This window comes from Rhinolophus sinicus, linkage group LG04, assembly GCF_036562045.2.
Source record: "Rhinolophus sinicus isolate RSC01 linkage group LG04, ASM3656204v1, whole genome shotgun sequence".
In the NCBI taxonomy this organism is placed as follows: domain Eukaryota; kingdom Metazoa; phylum Chordata; class Mammalia; order Chiroptera; family Rhinolophidae; genus Rhinolophus; species Rhinolophus sinicus.
Genome location: NC_133754.1, coordinates 732392 through 753992, shown reverse-complemented (window position 1 = coordinate 753992; position 21601 = coordinate 732392). Strand labels below are relative to the sequence as shown.

The window sequence follows — 21601 nt, the reverse complement described above, 5'->3', positions numbered from 1 at the left end:
CACTCCTGTCCCCACCTATCTGGGCGGATCCCTGCAGGAATAAACAGAGCTGCTGAAACACACAGGCTATTAATCTGGTGCAGGAAGAGCTTTGGAACTTCAGAAGCTCTCCGCATCCCCCCACGGACGCAGTGCCCTATGACCCAGGCGAACTGCTCACAAAGGAGAAGCCTGCCTTCCACGGAATCCCCCCATTGTGTGCGAAGCCATAATAGTGCAGAGAAAATATAACACTACAGTATGAAAGAGAATAAAAGGCTGCAGTCAGGGAGAAAATAAAACATTCTACCAATACCTACTGGAAAACAAAAGAAAAACCTCTTTCTATCAACCTGTTGCAGAACCCACTCCTGTAGATGTCTAGGAAGAGAAATAATAAATCACTAATTGCCATGAATAACCAAGGAAACAAGACAGCTCAGAAAGAAAATGAAAACTTTCCAGAAAATGAACTTTAAGATATGGAAATATGTGACTTAAATGACAGAGAATTCAAGATAGCAGTTCTTAAAAAACTCAACAAGATGCAAGAAAACACAGGCAGTTTAATGAATTCAAAAACACAATCAAAGAACAAAATGAACATTTTACCAAAGAGATTGAAATTTTGAAAAAGAACCAAACAGAATTTCTAGAGATTAAGAACTCAATAAAAGAAATGAAGAATGAAATAGCCAGCTTAGGTAGTAGAGTTGACAAGATGGAGGAAAGAATCAGTGACATCAAAAATAGAAATCTGGAAATGACATGGATGGAAAAAGAAGGAGACTTGACACTTAAAAGAAATGAAAGAACTCTACAAGAGCTTTCTGACTCCATCAGAAAGAGCAATATAAGAATAATGGGCATAACAGAAGGAGAAGAAAGAGAGAAGGGAACAGAGAGTATATTCAAACAAACAGTTGATGAGAACTTCCCAAACTTGTGGAAAGAACTGGATCCTCGAATCCAAGAAGCAAATAGAACACCTAATTACCTCAACCCCAACAGGCCTTCTCCAAGGCACATTGTATTGAAGCTGTCAAAAATCAATGACAAAGAAAAAATCCTCAAGGCAGCCAGGGAAAAGAAGACGATAACCTAGAAAGGAAAGCCCATTAGGTTATCATCAGATTTTTCAGCAGAAACTCTACAAGCCAGGGGGGAGTGGAACCAAATATTCAAACTATTGAAAGAGAGAAATCATGAGCCAAGAATAATATATCCAGCAAAGATATCCTTTACGTATGAAGGAAGAATAAAGACCTTTCCAGACATACAGAAGCTGAGGGAATTTTCTAACACATGACCTGCACTACAAGAAATACTGAAGGAGGCTATTCAACCACCATCAACAGGGACAATTTGGAGCAACCAAAACATAAAAAGGGGGAGAGTAAAGGCCTGAACCTGAATATGGGAATGGAGAAAGTAAGCGTGCTGAAGAAAATGGAATACTCTAAATATCAAACTTTCTTTTACATAAACTTAATGGTAACCACTCAAAAAAAAATCCAGAACTGAAATGTATAATGTGATAAAAGAAAAACAGAGGGAAAAATCATAGAATACCACCACACAGAAATAAGACAACAACAAAAAGGCAAAGAAACAATGGAGACACAGCCTTACCAGAAAACTAAAGATAGACTGACAGGAAATCCTCACATATGAATAATCACCCTACATGTAAATGGACTGAACTCACCAATAAAAAGGCACAGAGTAGCAGATTGGATCAAAAAACTAAACACAACCATATGCTGCCTCCAAGAGACACATCTCAGCTACAAGGACAAACATAGACTCAAAGTGAAAGGGTGGAAATTGACACTCCAAGCAAATGGTATCCAGAGAAAATCAGGTGTAGCCATACTGATATCAGATGAAACAGACTTCAGGATAAAAAAGGTAACAAGAGACAAAGATGGACATTTCATAATGATAAAGGGGACTATACAACAAGAAGACATAACAGTCATCAATATTTATGCCCCCAATCAGGGAGCACCAAAATATACCAAGCAACTACTAACAGAACTAAAGGGAGAAATTGACCAAAACACAATTATAGTAGGGGACCTAAATACATCATTGACAGCTATGGATAGATCATCCAAACAGAAAATAAATAAAGAAATAGCAGCCCTAAATGACACATTAGATGAAATGGACATAATTGACATTTATAGAGCACTTCATCCTAGAACATCAGACTATACATTTTTTTCTAGTGTACATGGAACATTCTCAAGGATAGACCATATATTGGACATAAAACTAACCTCAGCAAATTTAAGAAGATTGAAATCATACCAAGTATATTCTCTGATCACAAGGCTTTGAAATTGGATATCAAAAAGAAAGCAGGAAAAACCGCAAATATGTGGAGATTAAACAACATACTTTTAAAGAATGACCAGGTCAAAGAAGAAATAAGAGGAGAAATCAAAAGATTCATAGAAACAAATGAGAATGAAAATACATCCTACCAAAATTTTGGGGATACAGCAAAAGCAGTTTTAAGAGGGAAATGTACATCATTACAGGCCTATCTCAAGAAACAAGAAAAATCCCACATAAATAACCTCATGTTATACCTTAAAGAACTAAAAAAAGAAGAACAAATGAAACACAAGGTCAGCAGAAGAAAGGAAATAATAAAAATCAGAACAGAACTAAATGAAATAGAGTACAAAAAAACAACAGAAAAAATTAATGTGACAGAGAGCCGGTTCTTTGAAAAGATTAACAAAACTGACAAACCCTTAGGCTAGACTCACTAAGACAAAAAGAGAAAAGACACTAATAAACAAAATCAGAAACGAACGAAGGGAAATTATCATGGATGCCACAGAAATATAAAAGATCATCCAAGAATACTATGAAGGACTATATGCCACCAAATTCAATAACCTAGAAGTAATGGGCAAGTTCTTAGAAACATACAACCTTCCTAGGCTGAATCATGAAGAACTGGAAAATGTAAATAAACCGATCACCAGTGAGGAAATTGAATCAGTCATCCAAAACCTTCCCAAAAACAAAACTCCGGGACCAGATGGTTTCACTAGTGAATTCTACCAAACCTTCAAAGAGGAATATAATACCTGCCTTACTCAAACTCTTCCCAAATATTGAAGAGATAGTACTCCCTAACTCATTTTATGAGGCCAACAATACCCTGATTCCAATACCTGGTGAGGATAACACAAAAAAAGAAAATGGCAAACCAATATCTCTGAAACCAAATTCTAGCAAATCAAATGCAACAATACATTAAAAAGATTATTCATCACGACCAAGTGGGGTTCATCCCAGGGACACAAGGATGGTTCAACATACACAAATCCATCAATGTGATACATCACGTAAACAAAATAAAGGACAAAAATCATATGATTATATCAATTGATGCAGAAAAAGCATTTGACAAGGTACAACATCTTGTCAAGATACAACATTTATGATTAAAACACTTAATAAAATAGGTATAGAAGGAAAATACCTTAACATAATAAAGGCCATATATGACAAGCCCTCTGCTAATCTCATAATTAACGGTGAAAAACTGAAACCCTTTACCCTATGTTCAGGAACATGACAGAGCTGTCCCGTGTCACCTCTGCTTTTCAACATAGTGTTGGAAGTTCTCACCAAAGCAATCAGGCAAGAGAAAGAAAATAAAAGGCATCCAAATTGGGAATGAAGAAGTTAAATTGTCACTCTTTGCAGATAACGTGATGCTATATACAGAAAACCCTAAAGGCTCCACCTAAAAGCAATTAGAAACAATAAACGAATACAGTAAAGTTGCTGGCTACAAAATCAACACACAAAAGTCCATTGCATGACTATATACTAACAATGAAACCTCAGAAAAAGATATAAAATTAAAAAGAAAAAACACACACACACAAAAATTCCTTTTGTAATTGCAACAAAAAGAATAAAATACCTAGGAATAAACTTAACCATGGATGTGAAAGACCTATATGCTGAAAACCATAAGACATTTTTAAAAGAAATTGAAGAAGACACAAAGAAATGGAAAGACATTCCGTGCTCATGGATTGGAAGAATCAACATAGTTAAAATGCATGTATTACCCAAGGCAATATACAGATAATATGCAATCCCCATCAAAATCTCAATGGCATTTTTTAAAAGAGATAGAACAAAAAAATCATCAGATTTGTATTGAATCACAAAAGACAAGGAATAGCAAAGCAATCTTAAGAAAAAAGAACAATGCTGGAGGTATCACATTCCCTGACTTTAGCTTGTACTACAGGGCAACAATAATCAAAACAGCATGGTATTGGCAGAAAAACAGACACACAGGCCAATGGAATAGAGTTGAGAACCCAGAAAATAAACCCACATATATATGGACAGATAATTTTTGACAAAGACACAGAAAACATATAATGGAGAAAAGACAGTCTCTTCAATAAATGGTGCTGGCAGAATTGGATAACCACGTGCAAAAGAATGTAACTGGACTGCTATCTGTCACCATGTACCAAAATTAATTCAAAATAGATCAAAGACCTAAGCATAAGACCTGAAACAATAAACTGCATAGAAGAAAACATATGTACTAAACTTATGGACCTTGGGTTCAAAGAGCATTTTATTAATTTGACTCCAAAGGCAAGGGAAGTAAAAGCTAAAATAAATGAATGGGACTATGTCAAACTTAAAAGCTTCTGCACAGCAAAAGAAACCATCAACAAAATCAAGAGGCAATTAACTGAATGGAAGAAGATTTTTGCAAACAGTGCCTCCAATAAGGGACTAATATCCAAAATAAACAAGGAACACATAAAGCTCAACAACAAAAAAAAAAACAACCCAATTGAAAAATGGGCAGATGACCTGAAGAGACATTTCTCCAAAGAGGACATACAAATGGCAAACAGACATATGAAAAAATGCTCAATATTACTAATCATCAGAAAAATGCAAATAAAAACCACAATGAGATATCACCTCACCCCAGTTAGAATGGCTGTCACCACCAAGACAAATAGTAGCAAGTGTTGGAGATGCTGTGGAGAAAAAGGAACCCTTATACACTGTTGGTGGGAATGCAGACTGGTGCAGCCGCTATGGAAGGCAGTGTGGAGGTTCCTCAAAAAGTTAAAAATAGAATTACTGTATGACCCAGCAATCCCTCTCCTGGGTATCTACCCAAAAAATCTGAAAACATTTATCCATAAATACAAGCGTGCTCCAATGTTCATTGCAGCTTTATTTACGGTAGTCAAGACATGGAAACAACCAAAATGTCCTTTGACATATGAATAAAGAAGGTGTGGTATATATACACAATGGAATACTATTCAGCGGTAAGAAAAGATGAAATTGGACCATTTATGACAACATGAATGGATCTTGAGATTATAACACTAAGCGAAATAAGTCAGACAGAAAAAGTAGAGAACCATATGATTTCACCGATATGTGGTATATAAACCTGAAAACAACAAAAGAACAAGACAAACAACTGAAAGAAAAAAAACCTCATAGACATAGATAATAATTTAGGGGTTACCAGAGGGTAAGGGGGGAGGGGAGTTCTAGAAAAGGGTAAAGGGGGTCAAACATATGGTGATGGAAAGAGAACCGACTCTGGGTGGTGAACACACAATGTGAGATATAGATGATGTAATACAGAATTGTACACCCGAAACCTATGTAACTTTACTCACAATTATCACCCCAATGAACTTTAAAGAAAAAAAATTATTTTGTTGAAGATTATTCAATAATAGGGAAAGAAGTTCCTGACGTATCAATAAAGGTTTTGTTTTTTTTTAATGGTCTTTTCGCATCACTCAATCGAAGAGAACAAACACTGGGAGGATATAGACAAATCGGAACTGCTGGGGCCCTCTGCTGGTGGGAATGTGAAATGGTGTCGCCGCTATGGAAACAAACCAGCACTGTGATTCGTCAAAAAGCTGAACACAGAATTACCATAAATCCAACACTCCTGATTCTGGAAGCAGGGAGTCTAACAAACTCTCCTTCACCAAGTTCCCAGGGTCCAAGAGGTGGGGCAGACAAGTGTCCACCGAAGGATGAACGGATAAACAGGACGCGTCCATCACTGCAACTGAGTATCACTCAGTCCTCAGAGGAAGGAGGTCCTGATGGACCTGGAGGACGTTCTCCTAGGTGCAGTAAGGACACATTCGCTATGACTCCCTGAGATGAGGTCCCTAGGGGAGTCAGAGTCCTAGAGACAGGAAGTAGGTGGGGGGGAGGGGCTGGGAGGGAGTGTTTAGTGGGGACAGAGTGCCCATTTGGGAAGATGCGCCAGCTGGCGGTGACAAAATAACCTTGGTTTTGACCATTTAACCCCTTTCTCCTCACACAGAGACCAAAATATAACACGTTATCTGCTGCTAATGACTAGCACTTTCTCCCCTGTGCTTTTCTAAACTTTCCACAACGAGTACATTTCTTGTCTGTTTCATTGCTGTTTTTGGTTTAAGAACACATTTGTACTTGGCAGTTTAATCTTTGTGGAACATATTAATAGTCCTTTGGTGTTCATATTTAATTAAATTATAAAAACCACCCATTTCTTACAAGTTAGAAGAGAAGGTTTGTTATATAACCTTGAATTTAGCCTAACTAACAGAGTAAAAAAATAAATAAAAATCTAACATGGACGAGAGAACTACTATCTGCACTATTTGAGTCTTGTTGACTTACGTACTTTCTAACCAACTCCAATCGTGCCCCAAACAATAGGAAAACAATGCATATTTTAGAAGATATTTTTGCCTCTATCATTAAGTAGTCAATGTGTTTACTAAATAAACTAGTGAACACATGTTCGAGCAATAAATAAGTCTCTTTAACAGAAGAATAGAAATTTCCAGAATATTTTCCAAATACAATTGCTGGCATCTCCTTACATTCATGTTTGCCAGAGAAACAGGGCAGGAGAACAGCAGCAGCTTTGGAAATGCCCTGACAAGGAGAAAAGGCGCGTGTTGAGGCAGCCGCCACCGGGCACTCGTCAGCCACCAGCCAGCCCTGACTCAGAACCACATGCTTTTTCTTCTGTCAACACTGTTCTTCGGAAACTATATCTTACTACCGCTGAACTTTCACAACTAGATGGGATACACCTAGGAGTGGTGTTTGTGAAAGTTGTTTAAAAAATAAAGCTTTACGATGTGTAGAGGCTCTTAGATACCAGTGAGAGGAGAGCAGGATGCAAGCTCCGGGACCTACAGCACACGCTCCCTGGAAGGAGGACAGGGACCACTGTCCAGGGTCCCCAGGAAGGACAGCGGCTGCCCGCCAGGACAGGGGACCACGACCCCTGCAAGCACCTGGAAGGCAGTGAGCTCCTGAGGACAAGTGTCCTGTTCACCATCAGCTACACAGCCCTCCCGCGAAACCGACCTGCCCACCGCTCCACACACGCTGTCGAACAATGAACGAATGAATGAGTAAACAAAAAAGTGAGTGAGTGAGTGAATGAGTGAACAAATGAGTGAGTGAGTGAACAAATGAACAGATGAGTGTGTTACCAACCTTTTTCTGCCCAAAACACTCACTGCTCCCTCATAAGACTTCAGGTGGAGGCCCCGTGCACAGAATGGACCAGAAGCGTAAAGAGCCCCTTCGAAGGCTGACATCTTGTAAGCGCACGACACCAAGCAGCGACCTGGGTGCTCCCCTCGGGGAAGCCAGGCAGAGTCTGTGCTCCCAACGGCGGCGCCAGCAGAAGCCAGTGAGGGGCAGCTCCCCACCCTCTCACAGCGAGAGGAAAGGACCCCCACCACAGTGCTCAGCCCACCTCGTGGGGTGACACACATCAGAGTCCCCCCAGAATGCAGTTGTAGAAGCCAGCTGCCATGTGCACCCTGCTCTGGCAGCAAGCGTGGTGACCGCCCAGACTCCCTGACAAGACCAAGGGACCCTCCCATGAGCGCCTCAGGAAGACCGTGTCCTCACGGAAGTGTCAGCAAGACCAGCTGTCACACAGCAAATGTGTATGGAGCACTCACTCTGCTGCACACACTTGGGGGGCCTCATGGGACCTACAGGGATGCCCATGGCTCCTTCCAGTCCATGCGGCCGGGTGAGGTCCTGGGTGAAGAGCAACGTGGGGCACCTTTGAGAGACCTGAGTGTAGCTCACACCAGCATGAATGGAATCGTGCCCCCAATTCCTGTGTCCGCAGCCCCAGTACTCCCGAGTGTGACCGTGTCTGAACACTTCTCTGCGGATGCTGTGAGCTGAGACGGGGTCACGCTAGTGCTGGTGACCCCAATCCGGCAGGACGGCCTTCTCACCATAAGGAGGGAAAGACACACACACAGGAGGTCATGGGTGGCAGAGGCAGAGCTGGTGTTTCCACAAGCCAAGGGACATCAAGGGGTGGCAGCAGCCACCACAGTGGAGAGGAGATGACGGAGCCACCGGGGTCGGGCATTAGTCATAATGACCGCCATGTTTCTGGAAAAGCTTTTGGTGGATCTAAATTCAGGGGTCATCTGGCGAAGGGATTTTCTGGGAACTGGCTTGCTTCCAAAGCACACAAATGAAAGATGGGAAAGTGGCTGAGCCAGTGTGACACACAAAAGAGGCGAAGCACAGACAGGACAAAGCCCTCCCTTGACCCAGGAGCTGGGCAGCGATGGGCAAAGCACCAAGGTCGCCCCTGAGGACAGGACCAGGGGATGTGGAGGCTGCTGTATGCCACCTCCTGGAGCCGAGTGTGGGGGACGGCCAGCTCGAAGGCCACACACTGCACAGGCTCAGCGCCCAGACCAGCACCCTGGTGCCACCCGCTCTGGCGTCCGGGCTCGTGAGCACAGCCCTCTCCCTGGAGGCCTGCCCAGGCCCTCCCCAGAGACCATCCCTCTGGCCGCGTCCCAGGCTTTCCAGGAAACCGCAGGCCGCACTGTCCTCAAGAGCCGAGAGTCACCAGGGCTAACGCGTCTCCAGCAGGGTGCCACCAAGCATCACCTGAACAGTGGCCACCTGAGCCAGGCCTCAGGCCTCGGCTCCCTCTCAGGCCATTTACATTTGTCAGGAAGCTCTTATCAGCTCCCCAATTTGAGCACAAACTTGTAAAGCAAGTTAAACAGAACATGTTAAGACCATTCTGTTGCTCCTCATTGCGACAGTATGTCCGTGCACAGTTTCGTTTATCCTGCACTCAAGGAGAGGGCTGACCACCCAACACCCCAAGCCCTAGAACTCGTCAGTTGGCAACAGGGCTGCCCAGCAGACCTCCCAGGACAAGGGACGTCGGTGCTGCCCAGGCGACCGCATCCGAGCAGCTCTGGGCTCCCAAATGGCCCGGCAGCCGGGGAGCCGAGCAGCCCCTCGTATTTGGTTCTGGTCTGTACAAACTGGGCCCACTGGCTTCCACACTGAAACACACAGGTCTGGTCTCAGGGAAACTGAGTCCGTGAACCATCCACACAGCCTGCAAGGCTCCCGCTGCCCATGCCTGTGGTCACGGGGTCTGGGCTGCATCTCAGATTGTTGTTGTTTTTCAGACTTCACTGTTCAGAGCAGTGCCAGGCTCAGAGTGAAACCGAAAGGAAGGTACAGAGATTTCCCGTATACACCAAACTTCCCCCCCCACACACAGCCTCCCTCCATCAACAGCCCCCTAGATGGGACAGTTGTGACACCTGATGAGTCTGCACTGACATGTCATCACCCAGCATCCACAGTTCACATCAGGTCACTCTTGATGTCACTCGTTCTGTGCATTTGGATGGATGTGTAATGACCTGTATCCACCATCACAGCGTCAGAGGAGTCTCACTGCCCTAAACGTCCCCTGTGCTCCCCTGTTCACCCCTCCCCCAACCCCTGGCAATAACTGATCTTTTACTGTCCCCATAGTTGGGCCTTTCCCAGCATGTCACAGAGTTAGGATCACACAGTGTGCAGCCTGTGCAGACTGGCTTCTGTCACTCAGTCATATGCATTTCCGGTCCCTCCATGTCTTGTCATGGCCTGATGGCTCATTTCCTTTTAGCTGAATAATCCTGTCTGGATGGACCACAGTGTGTTTATCCGTCCCCTCATGAAGGCCGTCCTGGTGGCCCCCGAGTTCTGGCCTTTATGACCAAAGCTGCTGTAACATCGAGGGCAGGTCTGTGTGTGACGTCGTTTCAGCCCCTCTGGGTGAACACCAAGGAGCGTGGTCACCGGGTCCTGTGGTGAGAGGACGTGACGCTCAGGTTCGTAGGAAGCCGTGTGCCGCCCTCCAACAGGCCGCACTGCCGTGTCCCCCCAGCACCGGGCGCCATGGGCTCCGAGGCCGGCTAGGGGAGGACGCGTGTCATCGCTCGAGGGTCAGAGGCCCACACAGGGCAGCCATGCTCGGGGGGTCCAGCGCCCGGCCCCCTCCCCTCACACCTCTCCTCACCCAAATGCTGTCTGAGGGCAATACCCTCGGGTCCTGCCACCTCCGTGTCTGCCCCCCTCGGGGGCCCCTAAGTCACCTCCATCCACCCACGTGTGGAGGGGCACGTGTCACACCGCAGCCCCTCCCCAGCACCTCTCAGCCTCACTGCCTCCAGCTTCACAGGCTTCACAGGTAGTGGTGACTTGTCCCCACTGGTCCTCACAGCAGCCACGGCCTGTTCTCCTCTGCCCCTTCCTGGAAGGACCGTCCTTGGGCGTTGGGCACACTGCTCTCCTGACAATCCCCTGGACTCCGGGGGTCCCGGTACCATGAATTGATCCACCACTACTCCTTTTGCTTTCAATACCCCTGACTCTCCCACCTGAGCCCCCCACTGGCTGTGGTGTCACTGTGACCATCCCAGCTCTGCCCCCAACTCCCCTCTGGCAGGTCGGAAGGGCAGTGTCCCGAGATGTGACCCCCGGGTCCCGTGCTGCAGGCCCCTGCCCGGCACAGACACTCAGCTGGTGCTCCAGTCCGTCTATGCACCCTCAGAGCTGGGCCCTGGGCCACCGATGCCTGGGACGCCCCGATCTTGGACCCGCAGCCCCCCATGCCGGCCCTGCAGCCACCTGGTCATGGTCTGTCCCCAGAGCAGGACATGTGGCCTCCTGTTGGCGACTATGCCCACGGTCCACAACGCAATGGACCCCCGGCACCCAGTGCTCTCCTCTGGACACAGTCGGCCCAGCCATGCCGGCTAGAACTTGACCTGATCACCAAGCACAGCTCCAGACGCGGTCTGATCGGGGCGCCTCTGTTCCTCATGCCCTGTGAACCTGAGACCAGCACGGCTTTGCTGTGGCGGGGAGCCCCACTGCCGTGCGGCTGGTCCCCCAGGAAAAGGACATTCATGTGGCATACTGCAATGACAAGAAGCTTTGCTCGCCGTCACACTGCCCCACAAGCCAGTCGTACGCGCTAAAACGCTGTTTGCTGGGATTCTCGGCTGTCTGCTGCCAAGGGAGCCAGCCCCGGGGGCCGGGAGGCGCCGTCCCTCTGCCCCTGTCGGTGCCAGCGGCCCACCATCCACACAGCTGACAGCCTGGAATCAGGACGCTAGCTGTGGTCCCTCTGCCTCACAGGGGATAGCCAGCAGCAGGCTCAGGGACAAGGGACAGCAGGGAGGCTGCCTGCTCCAGGGCAACCCCTCTGTGAGCAGACAACCCTCCAGGACAGGACTGCTCCAAACCCACTAACAGCCTTTAAAGACCGGCCGCAGGTTAACACAGTGAGAAAAAGTGAGGAGCACTCATTTCTAAGTTCACAGACAAAGCTACCCGTTTTTCTCCTACGGCTTATAAAGCCATTTAATATGGAAGCTTAGTCCAAGATGGGAGATTCTCTTATCTCTGATGAAGGCTATTATGTTTTAATTATTTTTATTGTTTAAAACAAAAGAAGAGCTTGAAGGAGTGACAGGCTGCCAAGCCTCACCAACAAGCAAGGGGTCCCTCCCAGCCAGGCCCCTCCCAGCCTCCCCTGGGCTCCAGGATGTCACTGGGGAGCAGCCACGAATGCTGAACACGACATCCCCAGAACGAGGCCACTCCCGGACGCCCCACCTGTGAATGAGCTCACTGAGTCCCCAGGCGTTTGGCAGCCGTGCGTACATGAGTCACGGTCACACGTACAATGGGCGACAACACGGCACGCGCACACGCAGGCCCACAGAACGGAGCTGCACGCCGGGAAACGAACCCGCAGGCACACACGCTCGCAGGCGCATGGAGGGCGGGCACGGCCCCGACCTGGCCACGCAGCACGAAACCTCGTTCGCTCCTCGCCCACCGCAGCCCCACAGCCGCCTGGCCCCGAGCGCCCTCACAGGCCACTGGCTGTGCTGGCTCACGCACCCACAGGAAGGGTCCCGCAGAGCTGTGTCTGGGGGAGGCCCTCCACCCGGCGAGGCCTCAGGACACAGCGTCCCCAGGGTCCTGTGGGCATTGCCTCACATGACAGGGATGGGACAGGGCGAGCGGAGTTGGTCTCTTTGTCATTTGCGATTGAAACCACCAAAGCTGGACGTAGCCTGGAAACTCTAAACTCAGTGACGTTTGCATGGACGAAGCAGCCGTGAGAATGGCTGGGGACCAGCCGTCCAAGCGCCACAGGCCGTGGCCCCAGCAGGTGAGCTGACCAGCCGGAGGCGGCCACGCAGGCAGCAGCAGGCCCCACGCCAGCCCAACGCTCACGCGGGGCTCCAGCTCCCGGGAAGCTACAGGCGGATGGTCGCACCTTCTCTCCACCAACAGACTCTGGTCCCTTGAGACGGAGCCCGTGCCACCGGCTGTTTCTGCAGGGGCCCCTCACCCCGGCTTCTGCCCCCTCATCACCCTGCTTGTGATTCTCGCTGCTGCGCAGGAGGACACGGCACACCTCTGTCCCTGACTGACCTGACGGCTGACACTGTGGGGTCACTTCCTGACCCCCCCCAGAAGTGAAGCAAGGGTCATGACTGTCCACTGGCAAAAATAACTCTCCAGATAAACACACAAAAAAACAGTTTATTCGGGGGGAGGAAAAAGAAACAAAAACCACCACCGCAGTGCGGAACGCACACCTCCAACCCGGTGCTCCAACCGGCTTCCACGTGAGGAAGGAAAAGAATGTCCTGGTTCCAACATGGCTATTCTAGTTATTAGCATCCCTCCCCCTGAAGTTACCACAAAGTTCACAGGAAGTCAGGGCTAGAAAGTCGACGGGGGGGGGGGGGGCTCCACCCACAGTCCTCCCAGCTCCAAGGTTAAGCAGCCCAAGATGTCAGTTCACTTTTATCACGACAGAGCGCCTTTCGGCCGGTGTAGGGTCTGACCTTAGGATTGTAAGCACACCGCCCAAGAAGCACATTAAACCGAGGCGAGCCGGGCTGCCCGAGTCCACAGCACGGCTGGGCGGCCCAACAGAAGGAGGCCAGACAGTCTCCCGCAGGCCCACACTTGCCCAGGCGGCCAGAAGCGTCTCTGCACGACCTGCCTCATTTCCAGACTCTATGCCCACGTCGTACAGCCTCTGGATCTGCATGGGAAGGTGGGTCTGTCTGCACACGTGTGGCCAGCCAACATCTGAGGTGACAGGAAACCTTGGAGCAGGCCCTGGGGACAGCTGGGGACCCCCTCATTTCCACTGGCATGTGCCTGTGGGTACACCCCTGCCTCGGCCTCTCTAGCAGTGACAGCTCTGGGGAGGTGACAGCACAGGGCAGCTATGTGGCCCCTCCCTCACAGCCCTCACTGATGGAGCAGGACACATGTCCGCCTTGTCTGCCTTTCCCTGAGTGAACCTACGCAGAGGAAGGAAGCACGACAGAACCTTCCAGACTTGCAGCTGCCTGGAGAGGCCACAGAGCAGGAACTGGGCCAGCAGGGGCTCAGCCTCAGCCCAGTCCCCACAGCAGGAAGGCCAACTTTCTTTATCACGCCCGCCAACTGGACTTCAGGGGGCAGAGGGAGGCTCAGCCAGACCGCCTCTAAAGTGAGGGCACCAGAGCTCCACCTCCTCAGGTCTGCGTTCAGACCCTGCCTTTCTGCGCCGGGGCAGCTCGCGTCCCCATCACGGCCCAGTTGCTGGCAGTCCCATGATTCCAAGAGCATGGAGTCCCTGGAAAGAGACCCATCACCATCCCTACTCGGGCTCCTCCCAAGGCACAGTCCTTACCTCGTGCAGTGGGGGCAGGTGGCTCTGGCGGGTCCATGCTTCAGCTCAGGAAGCCTCAGCCCCAGGAGCCCCTGCAGGAAGGAAAGACAGGCGGTCAAGGTCAGGGTCAACCCCAGAGGGCGCTCTAGGGGCAGCTCTGGAAGGAGAGGCTGGTTCTCAGTCACAGCTGGAATTAAAGAACTGACCACCTAGGATGACAAGGCCCCGAGCTTAACGAAAGGAAACGCAGAGTCCTGTGTGCCCAGCCCGGAGCCGCCCCCGGCATGGGAGCCGCTGGCAGGACTTGACCTCTGCAGCCGGGCTCACAGGCAGGACCCCTCCCACCCAACACCCCCAGCCTCCTGTCTCGCGTCAGACCAGAGGCTGAGGGCAGACACAAGCGCGTAAGTCCCTTGCTCTTTCTTCCTCTTCCTCCAACTAAAACTTTAGGTTTTGAATGAAGAATTGTTTGCCCAGGATAAGACCACATTGACCATTTTCTTAACCGAGGTGGTCACGTGTCCCAGTATTTTCTGTCTTTTCTGCAGTTCTCATTTCCCTGCATGCTCTCAGGAAAACCCAGCCTGGGAGCAAGTGTGATTCCAGCTAAATCATAGAAGGTCCGTTCCCTGCTCCTGAGGAGGCCACCCCGTTAGCCAAGCTCCTGCCTGCCAGGGTTAAACCATCAGGCCTGCCCTGACTTCCCGCAGAATGACCCAGAAGCCGCACTCTTCAGAAGCAACCTTCCGGTTCTCCAGCGATCCCGGATGACACATCAGGGAAAAGCAAAAGGAACGGGTGGGATGACAATGACAGCCAGCCCTCACCCGCCACAGGCCTGCCCTCCCCCAGAGCCACCTCTCCACGTCCTCCAGGACAAGACGTCACTGAAAGACCCAGCGGGGCAAGGCTCAGGACCCCTCAGCAGCACCCCAGGTTGCCAACCACCCGGGGAACCGCTTTAACAAAATTAACGGATGACTGCCTGCTTGGGCACTTCCGGGGACACAGCCAACCCGCTTCAGAACTGAGTGAGCCTCTGGGGCCCTTGGAAAAGCTGCCATCGGGACAGAGCAGTTCCTGGGACAGCCCTCCACTCTCCCTGCTGCTCACCACTCACCTGGCCCCGTCACTTAGCACCTATGATCTCAGTTCACCACCACTCCCCACAACACACACACACACACAGTTGAATGTCCTGGGGGTTTGTCACCATCGGCCATGCTAACACCATTATCTCCATCAAAAGTCAAGTGGGTACTCTGACTACTTTCAAATGAAGACATAAGGCTTGGAGGACTTATGACACCCACCCGGGGGAGAGCCAGGGGCAGTGTCTGTGCAAGAGGCTGCCCCCCCCACACACACACACACCTGGGCTTGGGTTCTGCTCCTCTCTGGCCCTCTGTTGGCTGCTGGGGGCCCCGGACACATGCTGTGACCCTCTGCACCGCCATCCCCACCGGGAAGGTGTGACAGTAGCACTATCAGGGCTGCAGGGGTGAAGTGACAGGCACAGGTACCGAGGATGGCACCGGCACACAGCAAACACACAGTAATGCCAGCTGCTGGCCCCTGCACGGCCACTTCCACCCAGCCTCCCTTCTCCAGAGTTGGTACGGACACACTCGGTGGTCCCGACAGAGGATAAAGCAGTTTGTCCTCCTGGATAAAAGAACTGAGTTTCATTCCCAATTACAGACAGACAGGCTCAGACCCCAGCGGTCAGGAGGGCAGGGTCAGGATCAGGAGGCCACAGGGCCAGGGCCACGTGTAGTGGACGCCCCAGCACTGCCAGTGACCTCACCCACAGGAAGAGAGCGACACTGGCTCTGAGGAAATAAGGACGGAACCTAAAACGGCCGTTGCCACTTCAGTCAGCAGACATTCCACCAACATCGAGTGTGTTGAACAAACATGTTAGTTCTTTCCGTGACAGAACATGACGCGTCCTAGTGTGAAGGAATCACAAGGCATGTACATGTGCAAACACACACCCATATACACACATGCACACACAATGTACACACACACGTCCCACACGTGACAGGCTATGCACGGCAGTGGCAGTCGTGCTTCCTCCCCGGTGGCTGGGCGTGCAGAGGCCACAGGAAGAACAGGGTGTGGACCCAGACGCGCTGGCAGGAGCATTTTCTCGGGGGCGCCATCCCCCAAGGAAGGAAATCCAAACACTCAGATGTGTATTTATACACCTATAAGCGCTGGTATGAATGTCATCTGAGCCAGGCCAGCAATGACACCTAACAGATCAGTAACACTGGAGGCTTTAGCTAAGGCCATTCAGGGAAGGAAACCCCAGGGGCCGGTCTCAGCACTGCACCGGGGCCTCCCTCCCAGGCCAGCCAGGGCCCCTGGAGCAGGGGGGACAGCACAGAGGAAAGGTCCCCCAGGAAGAGAAGATAACTGAATTCTGCAGTCTTCAGAGGAAACTGGTATGGAAAGGCCACCTCCGTGTCACCTTACATTCCCACCACAGACCAGTGACCAGAAATTTTTCGTTCCCACATCTGCTCAAGACCATACGACAATGGGAATCCCAAGTGGCCAGAGGGGCGTCGGGCTCAGAGCAAAGGACCCTCTGTGCTGAGCAGTGTGACCTCAGCACACATCCTGTCCTGCGTGCACCAGGCGAGCCCAGACCGGCCTGAAAGAGACGTCCTTCCTGTCCGCAGACACGCTGGTCACGTTTCTGCAGGAATTCGTTCCAGAAGACGGTCGGTCCAGCAGCGTGCCGCATCTCACAGCCACGTGGCTTTCTGTGTCTTAGAATTCTGCCTTCTGAATCGTAGTGTTTATTCATCTTCAGTCCTTTAAACCACGTCGGACGAATCTCACTAATGCTGTTTCTACTTAAAATGCAAGGAACAAACTACCTTCTCATTTTCCCACTAACAACATAGGGACACAATACAAGCTTCAGGCGTCTCGTGCTTTCAGTGGGTCCTGCAGGTCACGGTCGCTCTGCTCACAGAGCGCCTGCTGCCAGGGTGGCTCTGTGTTAACCGGTCACCCTCACGCCAGTGCTGGCCCGCCGTCCGCTGTGTGGCGAGGGAGCCCAGCGCTCTAGGGCCAGCCCGCGGCTGTCACCACGTGGCAGGGCTGTGCCGAGCGGGGCCTCTGGTGCACGGTCTGTGTGCCAGGCTGCATGTGACTGTCGGGCAGACAGGTGACAACGCTCACAGGCTGCTTTCTGCCACAATCAGCGTCTGTGGGAAACTGCGCTCTGAGGAGCTGACACACAAACACCGATCCTGCTTCTGGACTTCACGGCACAGCTGGCCCACGTCCTACACACGCGCGTACACTCACACACCACGGGACAGCTCGGCAGCCCCGGAGCCAGCTTCCCCGGGCCATCAACCTGGAGTGCTGGCCTTGGGGTGTGCACACAGCAGACTCAGGGTGGGTGGGAGGCCGCTGTGCCCAAGTCTGAGCCTGGGACAAAGGACAAGACCCGAGACGGGCGCAGGACACAGCTGCAGCCTGGGCCGGGCCGTCCTGCTCCTGGGTAAGCTTCCTAACGAAGGCCGTCAGCCTGCGCTCGCTCGGGTGTGGTTTTAGAGAAAAGGATGACACAGTGTCACCTGCCCTGCTGGAGGCTGTGGCTGCACTTTGCACGTCTCAGAGACCAGGATCCTGGAAACAACCCGACTCTTCCCTGCAGTGCCATTTCCAGCTTCGGGGGCCGTCTGCGTCAATTTGTAAGGACAGCGCAGGGGTGGGGTGGGGTGCAGGACGGCTCTGAGCAAGGGACCCGTGTGCGGCTCAGCGTGGTTCCGCATGGTTCACGACCACAGAGCAGGCTGAGCTCTCGGCCAAGGCCCGTCCCACTGAGAAGCAGCAGAAAGGACTGAATCCACAGAGGCAGCACGGTGCCTGGTGCCCTCAGGGGCCATACCAGGTGACAAAGGACCCCGCACGGCACAGCTCCTCTTCCTCCCTGCTCAGCGCTGCTGAGTGCGGCGTCCCACACGCCCACGGCATTGGGCTGGGCCCCCAACACCCACGGCCGGCCAGCCCGCTGTGCGGCTCACGGAGGTGGGAGGCGGTGCCCCGCTCAGGTGTATGCTGGTCCCAGGTCCACAGGAAGGGGGGTGGGGGGAGAAAGCACAGTCTCCTCTAGGACTTCCGGGCACTCCATTGCCTCGCCTGCTGCTCTGTGACCGCCGGGGCTTCAGCACCAGCTGTGGCAGTGACTGCGCAGCAGTTCCCTTGTAGGGACACTGGGGCGTCCTGCGTCTGCGTACGTCTGACTGCATGACACTCGGCTCACATCAGACAGGGCCCACACTGCGAGACCTCCTTCCCTCCACTGCCCACTCCCGAAAAGAAAAAAATAAAAGCAAAGCAAATGTATCCCATGACAACAGCTACTGGGAACCAGCCAGTCAGCAGCTGTTTCCAGCCCTTCTCCAAACAGCAGGAGTCAACGCGCTGAGCTACCTGGGCAGGTGCGCTCACCTGACAGAGGCTGGGACGGAGCCTGCGGGGCAGCCACGCAGCACAATGCAGCCTCCACGCCCGCTGGTGCCCGGCCTCCTCTGCTGCGATCTTTATAAACCAGCAGCACAGCCCCCCGAGCTTTCCCACCTGGGCAGTGTGTGTGTGCGTGCATACATGTGTATGTCTGTGCATGCATGTGAGCGTGTGTACACATGTGTGCATGCCTCCCTCCTCCTTCCTGCACACGCTGGGTCTCTGCTCCAGGCTACAGGAAAGGACACACCTCTCCTCAGAAGTGTGTCCTGTGGAAAACGGCAGCGCTGGGGCTGGGTGAAAGGAAATATCACCAGCCCCAATTCAGGGCCTGAGGAGACAGACCCCTGGGGCATCCTGGGATGGAGGGGCACCCCAGGGACTGGAGAGCAGACACTGGGGGGGGGGACAATAACAGGATGGGACAGCAGCTAGAGGAGCAGAGGAGGTCGCAGGGAACTCCGGTTTGGTTAAAGTCTAAGGAATGAAGCCTCAGAGCACTAGACGGAAGTACGGATAAGGACAGGTCTGACCTGTCCCCCCACCCCCGCAGCCTGGGCACCCCCCTTCCCCACACACACACACTGCTTCCTCTCAGCCTGCTCCGGAGCTCACCAAGCTCCCTCCCGCGGTCTCTGCACCCCTGCTCCCTCCCCCAGGTCTCTGCACCCCTGCTCCCTCCCCCGGTCTCTGCACCCCTGCTCCCTCCCCCAGGTCTCTGCACCCCTGCTCCCTCCCCCAGGTCTCTGCACCCCTGCTCCCTCCCCCAGGTCTCTGCACCCCTGCTCCCTCCCCCAGGTCTCTGCACCCCTGCTCCCTCCCCCAGGTCTCTGCACCCCTGCTCCCTCCCCCGGTCTCTGCACCCCTGCTCCCTCCCCCAGGTCTCTGCACCCCTGCTCCCTCCCCCGGTCTCTGCACCCCTGCTCCCTCCCCCGGTCTCTGCACCCCTGCTCCCTCCCCCAGGTCTCTGCACCCCTGCTCCCTCCCCCGGTCTCTGCACCCCTGCTCCCTCCCCCGGTCTCTGCACCCATCTGAAATGATTTCATCTATATGTCCATCTGCCTGTGTGCTGCCCTGTCCACCCCCCAGAAAGCCCCCGACTCCAGGACAGGAGCATGTCACCACATTGGGACAGAAGAAGGTACAGAAGAGCAGTGCCCGCTCCGCCCCTCCAGCTGTGCCCACCCCAGAGAAGACTGACTCAGGATCGGTGCAACCCTGAGCCCCCCAGGGGTCCACAGAACCAGAATGCATGCAGGTGAGCTTCGGCTCCCAGCCAAACCATACTCTGTACATTTACAGGTGAAAACGCACCTGCTGGATTTTTTATGTAGGGCCTATGAATCAGGAATCAAACCCAGAACTACACCTGACACATGGTCCACTTTCAAAGAACACTTGTGGGAGGGAGGCAGGTGTGGGAGGGAGGATAGGGAGGGAGGAGAGAGGAAGGGGAGGGAGGGCAGAGGAAAGAGGAAAATGGTGGGAGGGAGAAGGGGGAGTGAGGGAGGAGAGGGAAGAGGGAGGACGAGGGGAGAGAAAGGAGGGAGGAGGGGGAGGACAGCGGTCAGCTGCTGGACGCACAAGAGCTCCAGGCAGCAGCAGACGCACCCCCCCCCCCAGGTACACATTCGCTTCCCACAGAATCAGCCGCCCCTGCCTTTTGGAGCGCAGGCCCCACCTGCTCCCCGTCAGCCCCGATCCACCCCAGCTCAGACTCATGTCAGTAACACAGCATCCGGCTGCCCTTTGCAAGCCAGAGACTCACAGAGGCCGAAAGCTCCCCCAGCACCAGTGTCTTCCCTGGAGATCTCCGTCAAGGAGGCTGCATCATCCCAGGGCACACACACAGGTGTCCACACTCAATCCGGTCCGAGAGTTTTTCCCCAAAACTCGAAACCACCCACACAAAAGTACAGTCCTGCTCTGTCCCAGCCTCCCTGTGTCTCCCACGTCATGCCCTGCCCTGTCCAAGAGCAGGTACAGAGCAGACCACAAATGGGTCCGCTCACGATGTGACCAAGGCGGTGGGCAAGTCCACACGACGCGGGAGTAAAACCAAATCGTCCCAACAATCAGAGGAGGGAGTGAGGAGGGTGCAGAGGGCAGGGAGCACGCCAGTGCCAGCGACTTCATGCGACAGCCACCTCCAGCTTTCAAGAAGCATCCTTACAGGCAAGGTTACCGCCTCGGAACCGAGAACATGGGAAAACAGGCTGCAGTCTGACTCTGCCTTCCTTGCAGGGCACCTGCGGTGCCCCTGGGGGCAAGGTTGAGGGTGACAGGCCGAGTTTGGGCAGGAGTTGGCAGGAGTTCCCGTCAGAGTGGAATGAAGTGCTCCCAGGGAGAAGGGGGGCCCTGTGTCGTGTGACCAGGAAGTCAGAGCCAGATGGAGCCACTGTCCCCACAAAGCACAGAGCCTTTCTCCCTCTCACCTCAGTCCATGGGCAGCCTGGCCGCACCTGCTCCCTCCCTCCAGGTCGAGATCCCTGGGTGCTGGAGCAGCCCACACACCCACCACTGGCTGGGGCCACCCCATGGCCCACTAAAGGGGGTGTCCCAAGAACACAGGAGTCACCTCCGCCCGCAGCTGCGCTAGCTGCAGTGGAGGCAGGGACTCCCCCAGGAGGAAGGAAGGAGCACAAAGCCAGGACACAGCTGGGCAGGCGCAGGGAAAGCCTCCAGGGGAAGGCCGAGGGGAGGGTGCCAGGCTGGACAGGGACCAGGGAGGGAGGATGAGGTGGCACCTGCCTTGTGGACCTGCCACCCGCCACCCCACCTCCGGCCAGGGCAGAGCCCTGCGCTTAGCTCACAGGGGACCCCCAGAAGGGTTTGCTCAGGACTGATGTGGCCAGAGCTGCCTTTTAAAGGTCATGCTGGCTTCAGGGTGGACAGGGCATCAGCTGGATGGTGGGTGTGCCCAGGAGGATACGGGTAAGAGCCGGGGCTCGTGACCAGGATGCTGATGAAGAGCAGGAGGCAGCCAGGAAAGGGCAGTGCTGACAACGGCCAGTGACTTCCCAG

At 52.5% G+C, this 21601-nt stretch overlaps 1 protein-coding gene across 11 annotated transcripts in view; it reads right to left on the bottom strand.

Annotated features, from left to right (window-relative positions):
* The window catches only part of ARHGEF10 (Rho guanine nucleotide exchange factor 10), a 112837-nt gene that overhangs the window by 73110 nt on the left and 18126 nt on the right, over nt 1-21601 (bottom strand). For all 11 annotated transcript variants that reach the window (XR_012495418.1, XM_019737575.2, XM_019737572.2 and 8 more), the window contains one exon: nt 14102-14172. Coding sequence is in view for 10 of the 11 variants with exons in the window: in XM_019737575.2 (XP_019593134.2) it covers nt 14102-14138 (37 nt within the window). In the remaining variant the exon portion in view is untranslated. The remainder of the gene's footprint in view (nt 1-14101; nt 14173-21601) is intronic.